This window comes from Sphaerodactylus townsendi, linkage group LG02, assembly GCF_021028975.2.
Source record: "Sphaerodactylus townsendi isolate TG3544 linkage group LG02, MPM_Stown_v2.3, whole genome shotgun sequence".
In the NCBI taxonomy this organism is placed as follows: Eukaryota; Metazoa; Chordata; class Lepidosauria; order Squamata; family Sphaerodactylidae; genus Sphaerodactylus; species Sphaerodactylus townsendi.
In genome coordinates, this window is record NC_059426.1 from 128,767,118 (window position 1) to 128,779,339 (window position 12,222).

The 12,222-nt window shown below is 42.3% G+C and overlaps 1 protein-coding gene across 1 annotated transcript in view; it reads left to right on the forward strand.

Annotated features, from left to right (window-relative positions):
• Nucleotides 1–7,066: 7,066 nt before the first annotated feature.
• The window catches only part of FMN1 (formin 1), a 185,885-nt gene continuing 180,729 nt past the window's right edge, over nucleotides 7,067–12,222 (forward strand). Inside the window, exon 1 of the mRNA XM_048486013.1 lies at nucleotides 7,067–8,258. Coding sequence (XP_048341970.1) covers nucleotides 7,319–8,258 — 940 coding nt within the window. The 5' untranslated portion in view covers nucleotides 7,067–7,318. The remainder of the gene's footprint in view (nucleotides 8,259–12,222) is intronic.

Here is a 12,222-nt window from a genome sequence, read left to right on the forward strand (position 1 = left end):
TTTTTTGCTTCATTTGGCATACCTCCAAAAATGGTTATTGAGCCTCCTAGTGTTGTTTATGTGTTTTTAACTGAATATTATCATTTTAAACTGTATTTTAATTGTTCTACTGCTTTAATGTTTTTATGTTCACTGCCTTATAGACCCTGATTGGGTGGAAAGGCAGGATAAAATGTTGTAAACTTTAGCTGGCACTGGTTTGAGACAAGTTAACTATAGATCAGCATAGTCTTCATCCTATTCAGTCTTTGTAGCAGACCATGCTACCTGTGGAAAATATGTTTTCTACAGATACCTCCTACATTTTCAATTTGTGTAGAACAGAGATTAATTGGAGGTATGAACAACTGCTGGATTCATGTATCCTTAAATCAACAATGGCAAAAAATTGAAACGTTGGATAAACAGTGCAGTCCTAAGAACATAAGAACATAAGAACAAGCCAGCTGGATCAGACCAAAGTCCATCTAGTCCAGCTCTCTGCTACTCGCAGTGGCCCACCAGGTGCCTTGGGGAGCTCACATGTAGGATGTGAACGCAATGGCCTTCTGCGGCTGTTGCTCCCGATCACCTGGTCTGTTAAGGCATTTGCAATCTCAGATCAAAGAGGATCAAGATTGGTAGCCATAAATCAACTTCTCCTTCATAAATCTGTCCAAGCCCCTTTTAAAGCTATCCAGGTTAGTGGCCATCACCACCTCCTGTGGCAGCATATTCCAAACACCAATCACACGTTGCGTGAAGAAGTGTTTCCTTTTATTAGTCCTAATTCTTCCCCCCAGCATTTTCAATGAATGCCCCCTGGTTCTAGTATTGTGAGAGTCCTAAGGGATAGGGTTAGCTAGTGCTGCCACCCCTTCCCCCAGACACCTCGGCCAGCTGTCCCAGCCCACTTCCTGGAATGATGCATTATATCCAGTCCATCAAAGTTCCACCTGTCACTCTACCCCACTTGGACACAGACTGTGGCTTGGAAGCTTCAGTCCATATCTCTATAGCAACCTGAGTCATCAGATCTTGCCGTGGTTTGCAGTTGAATAAAATCTTTATTGTGCTACTACTGTGTCTGCTTGGTTTTGATTGCATGACAGGAGTTCTATGTCCTTCTCTGCCTCACCCCATCTGTGATTCCCCAAGATCTGCCCAATGACACACCCATGAGGAGGGGTCTTGGATGGCTTGTGTGACTGTGGATGGTGCTACTGGTCCCCCATCATGGTCAACTGCCAAAGACAGCAGGGGCCCAGCAGCATATCTAAGGCTGAACTAATACCTGGTTTCTCACTTCTCAGGCTGCTATTTGAAGGGAGAATGGGCCAGTGGGTAATCTGGATCAATGAGTCACTATAGTCAGTAGTTAGATTAGAATGTCAGACTAGGACCTGGGAGTCTCAGGTTCAAATCGGCACTTGTACCATGGAAGCTAGCAAAGTGGCTTAGGGCCAGGCACACAGACTCATTCTAACGTTCTCACAGGTTTGGTATGGGGATAAAATGGAGGTAAGCCACTTTGGGTCCCATTAGGGAGAAAGGTGGGATATGAATACAATAAATTATTGAAATGAATAAATGTGTTCCAGCACTAGCGAGCTGCGCGGAGGCCACTCAGGGGAAGATATTTAGGGAGGTATCACTGAGGGGGCTGGGGATTGTGGGGTCCCTGGAGTCAATGGCTGTAAGGGAAATGCAGCAGGCAGATGTCTTTTGAGAAGGGTGGGTAGCTCTGGTCCTGAATTCTGTAGTAGGGAACTCTGACAGCTTGCTGAGCCCTGGGGTGGCAATTGAACAGGAGCAGCTGGAGAACTGCCACGGGGGAGAGATGCTTTCTCCTGGGTCATGAAACAGTTATCAGTGTCTTTTGCAGCTGCTGCTTGGCACCTGGAGGGATGCCTGATGTCATAAGGGACAGCCAGGAAAGCCAGGTGCGTATTGAGAGGGGATGTATTAAAATGAATTACAAGATTGTCTGTTGGGAGCAATGGGAGATGCTGGGAGCCAGGAGCACCAATTGATTGCATGGCCTCTGCTGAAATACCTTATTGTGCACCAAAATTACAATGAGTGCAGAATGGATTTGGAATTATGATCTCTAGGCACAGATTGATTGCTTGGGAGCAGAATGTCAGCATGTAGAGTGGAAGGATGGCCTTCTGCTTCATTGAGGAAGCTATTGGGGAATCTATTGGGGGCTGCATGTCCCCAAATCTGAGCTTGATCCAGTGACCCCCCTCTATCGCTCTACTGTAATTAGGGGTGGTAAGAAGGGTGGCCAAGGATGTCCGCAGAAGCTTGACTGGGCTGCTAGTGGAGACCTCTAGCAGTTTCCTGTTCTTGTCATCTCCCTATGACCCTTTCTGCATAATTACAGCCTTCACATCATGTGGACTGTGGAACTGCTTTAGGTTGCCACTGGTGGGAGAATGCTGGGGCTCTTGCCAACTCTGTCATCTGCTAAGTTATTGTTTACCAGGGCTCAATTCCTTTAAGGGCTTGAGGTGGTATGCCTTAGTTGATGATATTGTCCTTTGCTGCCCCTGCCAGCCTGCGATCGGTTATTTCTGCCCTTTCTATCACTGTGCTGCCATTCCTCCTTATGACTTGTATGGGACGCAATGGTGGGGTTGCTGGGGTCTCTACAGTTGTGGCCTGTGACCCTTCTTGGACTTTTGCATGCCTCCTGATCTTTGCTGGAACCCTTTAGGCAGTGGACTAGCAGTGCCACATTTATACCAGCAGGTGGTGGCGGCTGTGTAGGTACCTCTTACTAATGTACTGCCCATCATTCATAGTTATTCATGTGCCAACGCAGAGGAGTGAGCAAGTTTGCACACCTCATTGACTTTCCTGACTGCAGTGGAGATGGAGAGTATGTACATAGACTTTGATCTTTTACAGGCCATGAATGGGGGTGAGTATGAGTCCATGGGTAGGTTCTGCATTCCCCCACCACATAAATACAGTGTATATGTTTTAGTCTTGTCTGAACAAGCTTTATGAATACGGAAAAAGACTTTTGCTGAAGCTTTCCTCTCTAAAATAGCAATTCCAGGTTCATATTTTACATCCCTATACTGTATACAGAGATCCCTGTTTTTCTAAGCATGAATGCAGCGTTTATTATGGAAGTGCAAAGTAGCTTGCAGTACAACTCACATCCCAGCCATGAATTCACTGGGTGCTCTCTAAACATCACCTCAGGAAATACACTATTCATAGGAAAATACCATAAATTATATTGGGAATATAAATGATTTTCTCAGTGGTGGCTAATGAAGGGGCACACTGGTAGGACCTGCTGGTTGCTGCTTCAGGACAGTTGAGAAGGGAAGAGAAGTTCCACCCTTACCATAAATATTACTTTATTTTTATTAAAACATATCTCACATTTCTTCTTGGTTCAAGGTAGTTTACAATAATAATTAAAATCTCAGTTGAGACCAAGATAAAGTAATAAGCCCCAAATTCCTCACCCTCCCCATTCATAAAAGTGCCTGTTGTTTAAACCCATTCAAGTGCCTGGCAAACAAGCTGGCCTTATAGCACCAATTCAACAGAGCTGAAGGGATGATGGAAAAGACCTGAGCGCTGGTTGATGCCAGATGGGCCACCCTAAATGATGGGATAGCCAACAAACTGCTGGCATACAGGGATATATTAAAGGAGATTGTCCTTCAACATTTGAGTTCTAGGTCATGGAGGGCTTTAATGATCATAACCAGCATCTGGAATTGAACTTGGAATCAAACAGCAATCAATTAAACTGTTTCTAAATAGGCAAGGAATGTTCACAACAGCTAGCCCCCGACAGCAGTTGGGCTCCCACATTCTAGACCAGTTACATTTTCCAGGTTGTCTTCAAGGGCAGAGCCACATAGAACACGTTGCAGTAATCCAAACATGAGGTTACAGAAACATGGATCCGCATGGCCAAATCAGTTGAATCTAGGTAATGAGAAAGTTGGCAAATCAGATGCATCTGCCAGAAGGTGTTCCTAGCCACCATGCCAACTTAATTTTCAAACAGCAAGGCAGGGTCAAGGAACATTCCAAGCTCTTAACCTGTTCTGAAAAAGCCAATGTCACCCATCTAGGATAAGTGAATTCAGTCACTCTAGAACAGGGGTAGGGAACCTGCGGCTCTCCAGATGTTCAGGAACTACAATTCCCATCAGCCCCTACCAGCATGGCCAATTGGCCATGCTGACAAAGGCTGATGGGAATTGTAGTTCCTGAACATCTGGAGAGCCGCAGGTTCCCTACCCCTGCTCTAGAATATCAGCCTTCACATCCACCATTGCCTCTTTCCTGCCTGGATTCAGTTTTCGTTCTGCCTTAGCCACCTGACGACAGTCTCAGAGTTCTTGTTCAGGACCAAGATGGATACATCTGGAGCCCATGCATGAGAGAATAGAACCCTATGGCACCTCACAAGGTAAACTTCATTCAGTCAATTCTGCACCTCCAGTGGAGACTCATTGCATCTGGTCAAGCAGAAAACAGTGAAACAACCATAGGGTTACTCTCTTAATACCAACCCCATATTCTTATACATAAGAATGGAATAGTCAACTGTATCAAAGGTCACTGAAAAGTCCAATAGGGAAGATTGTCCCCCTCCAATTCTAAACAGAGATCATCCAGCAGTGCAACGGAAGGTGCATCATTACCAAACCCAGGCCTGAAACCAGTTTGAAATGGGTCAAGGGTAGATGCTTCATCCAGGAAACCCTGGAGCTGTTCTACCACCACATGGTCTATCACTTTCCCTAGAAAAGATAAATTAGAGACTGACCTATTATTGGCAACCTCATCCCTAGCCAATGAAGGCTTTTTGAGCAGCAGTTTAAAGGCCTAGAGAGAGCCCCTTCATTCAGGGGATACTTGAGATTCTCCCTAACTGCTCCAACATCTTTTCCCAACAAGATTTTAAAAGCCATGATGGGCATGGTTACAGAGCACAAGGGGTAGGTCTCACACTTTAAAGAACCCTTTTAGAATCCATAGGCAGAATTACTGAAACTATAATAAAAGGACAAGCAGAGGTTTCTGACACTAAGTGGGCATCTACATCTAAGTCTGTGGTTTCTGTGCATCTAGCAACCCCCTAGCTTGCACTGCAGAAGTTGAATCCTTCCAGTGCAATCACTATAGCATTTTCATAAGTGATCTGTTCTTGTGGTTACTCAGCCTCCACGGCCTCCATCCCACCATTTCTGACAGAAATGGAAATTCCCCTTCTCCTCAGTCACCTCACTGCAATTTCCATTAGCAAGCCAATCTCTCACCAACACTGATTATTGGGTACAAGCCAATGAGACTTGTATGCTTGATTTCTCAAGCATTTTTATATGCTGAACTCCCAGTGCTGAACATCTGACATTATAGTCTCATTACAATCAGTCTAAGCAGACAGCTGGTATATATCTAAATCAAAATTGCTTTCTTTTTATTCTATTTATATGGATTTGCTTGGATTTGCTTTACCCCAGATTCAGATCTATTCTTAGTAGTAATCTATTGTTTAAGAAAGATTAAGTAAAGTTAAATGGTAGAAAACTATACCACAAAAAATGGGTGAGCTTTTTCAGTCTTACTGCATTGATAGGAATGTTAATATTCAGCAAAGTAGCAGAAATGTGTATATAGTCAAACAGCAATGATAATGGTATGGGTTAGGATGTAGCAGAGTTTTCTATAGTTTTCTATAATATCTTTAATGATCTTGACTGTCTCCACTGGAAACTTGTCTGTCCCCTTCTGTTGTTATGTCTTGTGCCAGTGGGTAAAGACTTTCTTGTTTCATATGGTATTCCTTGTGTTTTAATTGTTATTTTTATGTATATGTAGGTATATTTTAAGCTTTGGTTGAAACTGTTTAATGTGTTTTTTGTCCGGTTTTAGTTGTTTTAAGATGTAGTTTTATTATGCATGTTTTTAACCTGTCACCTGCTTTGGTGGCTCTAAAGAAAACATAAAGATGGAGTATACAGTTTGTAAATAAAATAAAATAAATGATACTGACCTGAAATGAAAATAGCATCACAATTCTTATGGCAGAAGCCATTATCCTGGATTAAAGGTAAAGTTGCCAACCTCCAGGTGGGGACTGGAAATCTCCTGGAATTCTAACTGAACTTCAGAAGATATACTTTACCAAGGTCCCACTACTCCCCAAATTCCACTCTCCTATGCTCTGTCCTCAGATCTCTAGACATTACTGAACCTGGAGTTGGCAATCCTAATTAAAGGAACTGAGGTATTTTATTCTTTATTGCGTGTGGTGCTGGAGAGGACAGTTATAGTTGATTTTGACAAGCTTCTCTTTCCCTTTCAACAGGAAACATTACCGTAGAAGATTAGTCAGATGCCTCCTTTATTTTCCTTGCATCACATGGTGTGTCATGCAAGGCTAGAAATACAGGCCACATAACTTAAATGCATGAAAAATTAGTCAAACACAATGGAAGGCACTCATACTGTACTCCAGTTGCACAGACCTGTTATGGAGCTTTGCTACGTCAGTTTCTATCTCCCAAAGGGAAAAGTCAGAGGATTCACATACAAGGGTTGCGTTACTCTAGACAGATCCAACAGACGTTTCCATAACTGCTATCAAGTGAGAGAAGGCTCCCAGGCGGCCGGATCAAGCGGGCATGCCTATGAAAACATTGGAGACATCTTCTTCAAGCAAACTCCTACTAAGGATATTCTCACTGAGCTGTATAAGCTAAATGCTGAAAAGGAGAAGCTATTAGCCACTTTGCTAAGTTCCAGCCACATTTTAGGAGTTAAGATGGGAAATCAGGATGGAAAGCTAGAAGGAGCAACTCAAAGCCTTGCATATAACAATGAGGAAAACTTGGGTTTCGGGGATCAACAAGAAGCTTTTTTGGGATCTGTGGAAATTAAGCCCACCCTGAAAAACAAAAAGACACGGAAATTTAGTAAACGAAGAGAGAGCATTGAGGATTTTATAAAAAAAATTAAAAGAAAGCCCCCTCCAGTTTTGGATCATTCTGCACTGAAAAGCAAAGACATTCTGCTAGGAGATAACAAACTGAGTTCTGCCAGACATCCTGGTGATACTTCTGGTTCTTATCAAGCAAAGACAGAAGGCAAAGATGATTTGTCATCAGATACTGATAAACAACCAGAAAGATCAAGAAGAGACTGGCATTTGCTTGAGGACAGTCGGGCTTTGGGCTCTGATACAGACCTCTCTGTTTCTTTTTCCGAATATGACAATGATGTGTTGGGACACTGTTTTGCGCATTCCAGCCACAGTCTGTTAGATGATGTAGAGGATACCCTTAAAGGGATGCACGAGCAGCCAAGCAATCTTTTAATGCACACTTCCCAAGAAATAGCACCGAACAAATTTGAGGCCTTTGATATGGTTGCTACATCAGAAAGACTGCACAGTGAGAATCATCGTGCGGCGATTGGCAACATCAAACCTGATGTTAGAGAGCTGCCAAAAGTACAAGATTCAGAACACCTACAGAGAACTTTAAAAACCCCTGTAGAATGCGGCCAAAGAGGATACAGTAGCAAAGAATGTATTAATGTTGTACTCGCCTCTGAGATACAAGAAAAGGAGTATGAATCCTCTGTCCGAAAATATGAAAGAGAACAAGAGCATGTTATTGATGAATCATGCAAGCTAGCAGGAGCAGTCAATAAAACCCTACTGAAAGTTATACAAAACGATAGGTTAGATGAAACTGCAGAATGGAAGAGATCACAGCATACTTCAAGAGCAGAAAAGAGCCCACCAGGCTTGGGATGTGAAAAAAGATCTACAGTCCCCCGAGAGAGTAGCAAACATTTGCCTTTACACTTGCCAGTATGTCTGAATACTGATATTTATCAGACAAGGACCAGTGCTAAACAGGAAGATAAAAGGCAGCCATCTCCTCCTTTAGCAGCGGTTAGTAATGTTTTTAATAATTCATATCCAGCATCAAATATACACAAGCAGATTTCTCCTCCTTTGTCCTCCGGACAGCCTAGCCCACAAAACCACCACAGAATACTTCCATTGCCTATGCCAGACACTGCAAAAGAATCTGGTCTTGATGACCCTCAAAGTTCAAATCTCCATTTGGATAGAGATTTGGAAGTGTACCCTCTGAAGTTTTTTGAATCTGAATACTCTGGATTCTTTATGAGACAGCCAAGCCTATATCAAAGTACTGCAGAGGACCTTTTGGGGAAAAGCATCCCTACAGACAAAACTAGTTTCCAGCTACATTCAGGTTAGTAAGATTTGGAATATTTAAAAGTATATGGTAAGATGAAGCACATTTTTAGTAGTAAGCTTTCCTGTGTGAGTTCCATTGATATGAATGGGACCTGCACAAAACAAGCTTTTGTTAAGAAATTAAATATTTGCCTTGGCAGTTTTGCTTAATTGGGGGAAAAATGTTTGGGATGAAAATTATATGTTGAATTATTTTGTGAATGGATTACATCTTAAAAAGTCATTACTGTGCTTAGGAGCTAAGCTGGTTTGCCTTAGTGGACGCTATGGGCCAGAATAATAACAGAAAAAAAGCAAGGTATTTGTGAGACAGTAAAGCACTTGGTTTATAACCCTTTTCGACAAACATGAAAAATCATGCATAAACCGTTAGTGGGGTGTATTCACTGTCTCAAGTACTCTTCCAACAAATTAATATTAATGCCATCAGTGCTGTATAATACTCAAACTTTGAACCCAAATATTAGAAACTAGCAAACTGTAAAGTAAATGTTCTGTCATTACAAATGTTGTTGGTATTTTTGGGCTTCGATTTCTACCCCTATCATAGATCTTTCCATGGTGAGATAAATGAGATGAAGCCCACTGTTTCTGTTAAAATACAAGTTTAATGCTGCCCTTGATGTTTCCAATATGATACACTGACTGGAACAAAGAAGCACCCCAAACTTCTCAGTAGATTTTAAGGGGCTGTTTTGTGCCCCAAGGGCTTTTCTGCTTACTGAAAGAAAACTGAAAGTAGTAAGTGGCTGTACTTTATGGGCATTGTTTGCAAATGTTCAGGTAATAATATCATAAAAGGAAAACGTTCTACATCCTCTTCTCTATGCATTCTGCCTCCCAAGGGCTTCATTCTACAGTGTTTTAAATGATATTTATAAATATGCTTGTATGTTAGCTTTTCAAATTTGATGTTGTATTGATAGCACATTTCATGCTTTGATTACATTTTAAATGTTTTGCCTATTTTTGAATATTTTATATATTCATTTTGTAAAATTTGAGTATTAAATAGTTTCACTTGCCTTGGTTAATATGTTTGCATCTGTAAGAGTGTAATAAAAAAACCAGCAGTTTGAAACACTGCTGAGTTTGAATATAATGCCATGTTGAATTGTGATATATCTACTACATATTGAATATGTATTGGTATATCTCTTATACTGTTTTCTAGCTTTCTGTTAAGGCTTACATCAAGACAGATTTTAGCTGTGGTCTTTTCTTATAAATATGACAGGGGATCATATCTAGTTACTGATGGGCATTGTAAGCATTGTGACTATGTCAACTGTATAAAAAAATACCTTTCCTAATTTTAAGCACGTGTGGAATAAGAAAAATGCATGGGAAATAAGGAAAAGAAAACAGTCAATTTGCAGCTTGATTAGAGTGGTAGGAACAAGCATAACATACAGTCCCCTCCAATGGCCCGGCTGATGGCTGCAGCTGCTCTGGCCCACTTCTCCCATGGAGACTTTCCAGTTGTGCAGGAAGGCTAAAATGCAAAAAAACCCAACCTCCCCACTACCAGAAAGCCCCATGAGGCTAATGGGACTTATGCCACCAAAAAGGGACACCAGTGCAGCCCTACTGCAGCCCAAACATCTAGGTTCTGCAGTGATCGAGCTGTAGGATGATTTTGATTTGATTTATTAGATTTGTATACTGCCCCCCCCCCCCCCACCCGAAGGGCTCAGGGCGTTGAACAACAGCTGCAACCATCTTCTTAACCAGCTTAACCATCCTGAAAATCTGCAGTAGCAGAACATGTCCTAAACAAAACTGGACATAACATTTTATTTGAAAACACTGAAATTCTGGACAATTTAGAAGGTTACTATATCAGACCGCCCAGGGAGGCCACCGAAATTCACAAACACCAAGCCAACTTCAACAGGAAAGAAAAGACTCTGAGAATTAACAAAGCTTGGCTACCAGTACTTAAAAACACCAGAAGCAAAGGCCAAGGGCATGCTAAGTTCATGGACAATGGACTCCACCCAAACACAAGATTTGCATTCACCAATACTGCTGCTGCTGCAGGGAATGCAAATGTGAATCATTCCCTGGACTGAAAAACCCCACCTGCAATACTATACTATCAACCACACCTTTGCATATCAAGTTCCACCCAAACACTTATTGATTGGTTCCCCACTTGGGGACATGACAATTTATACCCCACTAAAACATTCCATTCTCCCTGGACACAGAGTGTAACAGACTTCCCTCTGTGATACACCTCTGAAGATGCCAGCCACAGATGCAGGCAAAACGTTAGGAACAAGATCCACCAGACCACAGCCACACAGCCTGGAAAAACCACCACAACCAACTACTTCTTTCTTTGTTTGGTTGTAAGAGTAGCTGAGTTGTGGAAGTCAATGCCAGAAAATGCACTGTGAGCCACTGGCTAAGATGGACTGAAAAAGAATTTGGATAGATTTATGTAAAATATATTTATTATTGACTATTAGCAGGATAGCCAGATTGGACCTCAGGTTTAGAGACAAAATGCCTTAGATTCATAGATGCCTGGAAGTATTTAGCAGATGATGGCTGTTGTCTACTGGCCTGCTTGTAGCATCTGATTGGCCATTGTTGGAAATAGGACATTAGGCTAGAGCAGTTGTTTCCAATCTTTTTTCACTTGCATACCCCTTGGCCACTCATTTTCCTAAAACTACCCCCCCCCCGCCAATATTAGCAAACCCATTGCATCATTTTAATACCCTCAAATGCTTTGGCATACCCCAGGTTGGGAACCATTGGGCTAGAGGGACCATTGGTCTGACCCAGCATAGTGACTCTTCTTACATTAAATCACAGAAAATATTTTCTTCTTTTTGCTTTTGAAATTCGTGGTGTGGAGAAAGCTAATAATGGAAGACTGGTTTACCTAATGAAATTGATGGGCAGTAAATGTGTGAAAGACAAAAGGACTTCTTTATAGAATGCATAATTTATTTATAAAATTTACTGCTACTAGTAATGGTCATTTAGCTGGCTTTAGATGGTAGTAGACAAATTCATGGAAATTGGTCAGATAATATACGTAATGGCTAAATGGAACCTGCATGTTCAAAGATAATATACCTCTCAACATCAGTTGCTCAGGTGCAAGAGTGAGGAAGGCTATGCATATCCTGCTTGTTACTGTAGTGGAAACATTCAGGTGGCTGCTGTAGGAAATGACACACTGGACTAAATGGTCGGACCTAGTAAGCTCTTCTTATACTAATGTTTCATATAATATTGGAAATTATTTCTACAGGAGCCCTAGTATTTGATTGTTCAATGCTATACTTGAAAACATGAGAGGAAATGTCATCTAAGAGTAGGCCCTTTTATTATTATTACACATGCTAGAACAATAAGTTGGTCTTATATTTGGCCGTTTCCGCAGGGCCCATTAACGACAGCCTGGGGGTGGTAAAAACACTGCCCCAGGCATACATTCGCCTGGCGCCCTGCTGCAGCAGCAGCAGTGATGGCGACCTGACGCTCCCTCCCCAGGCGTCAGGCTGCCCTAAACAACAACCCTTTAAAGGGTTGTTGTTGGGGAGGAAGCGTCTTCAGCGGCTGATGCTTGAACAGCGCCGCCCGAGCGCATCCAGTCCCTCCGCGGTGTCCATAATTAAATTAAGCCTGCTGGGTGTCTCAGCCCCGCCCACACTGCCCTCCGACCTCCGCTTTGCCCGTTCATGCGAACGGGCTTGCGCCCCCACGCCGCCAGAACTCTTGGCGGCGTGGGGGCGCATCCTGGCCGTGCGGAAACTGCCTTTGAAAAGAACTCCTTCCTTAACATCCTACCAGTTTTTCCATGGGTGAAAAAGAGAGGAGGGGGCTCCTTTTGTTAAGAAAGTTATTCTGGGCAACATGGCATTGACTTGGATGACTTCTTGAAAAAAAACAGTTACCGGTACATAAAACAAAAAGATGTTTTTTGCAAGCATGTT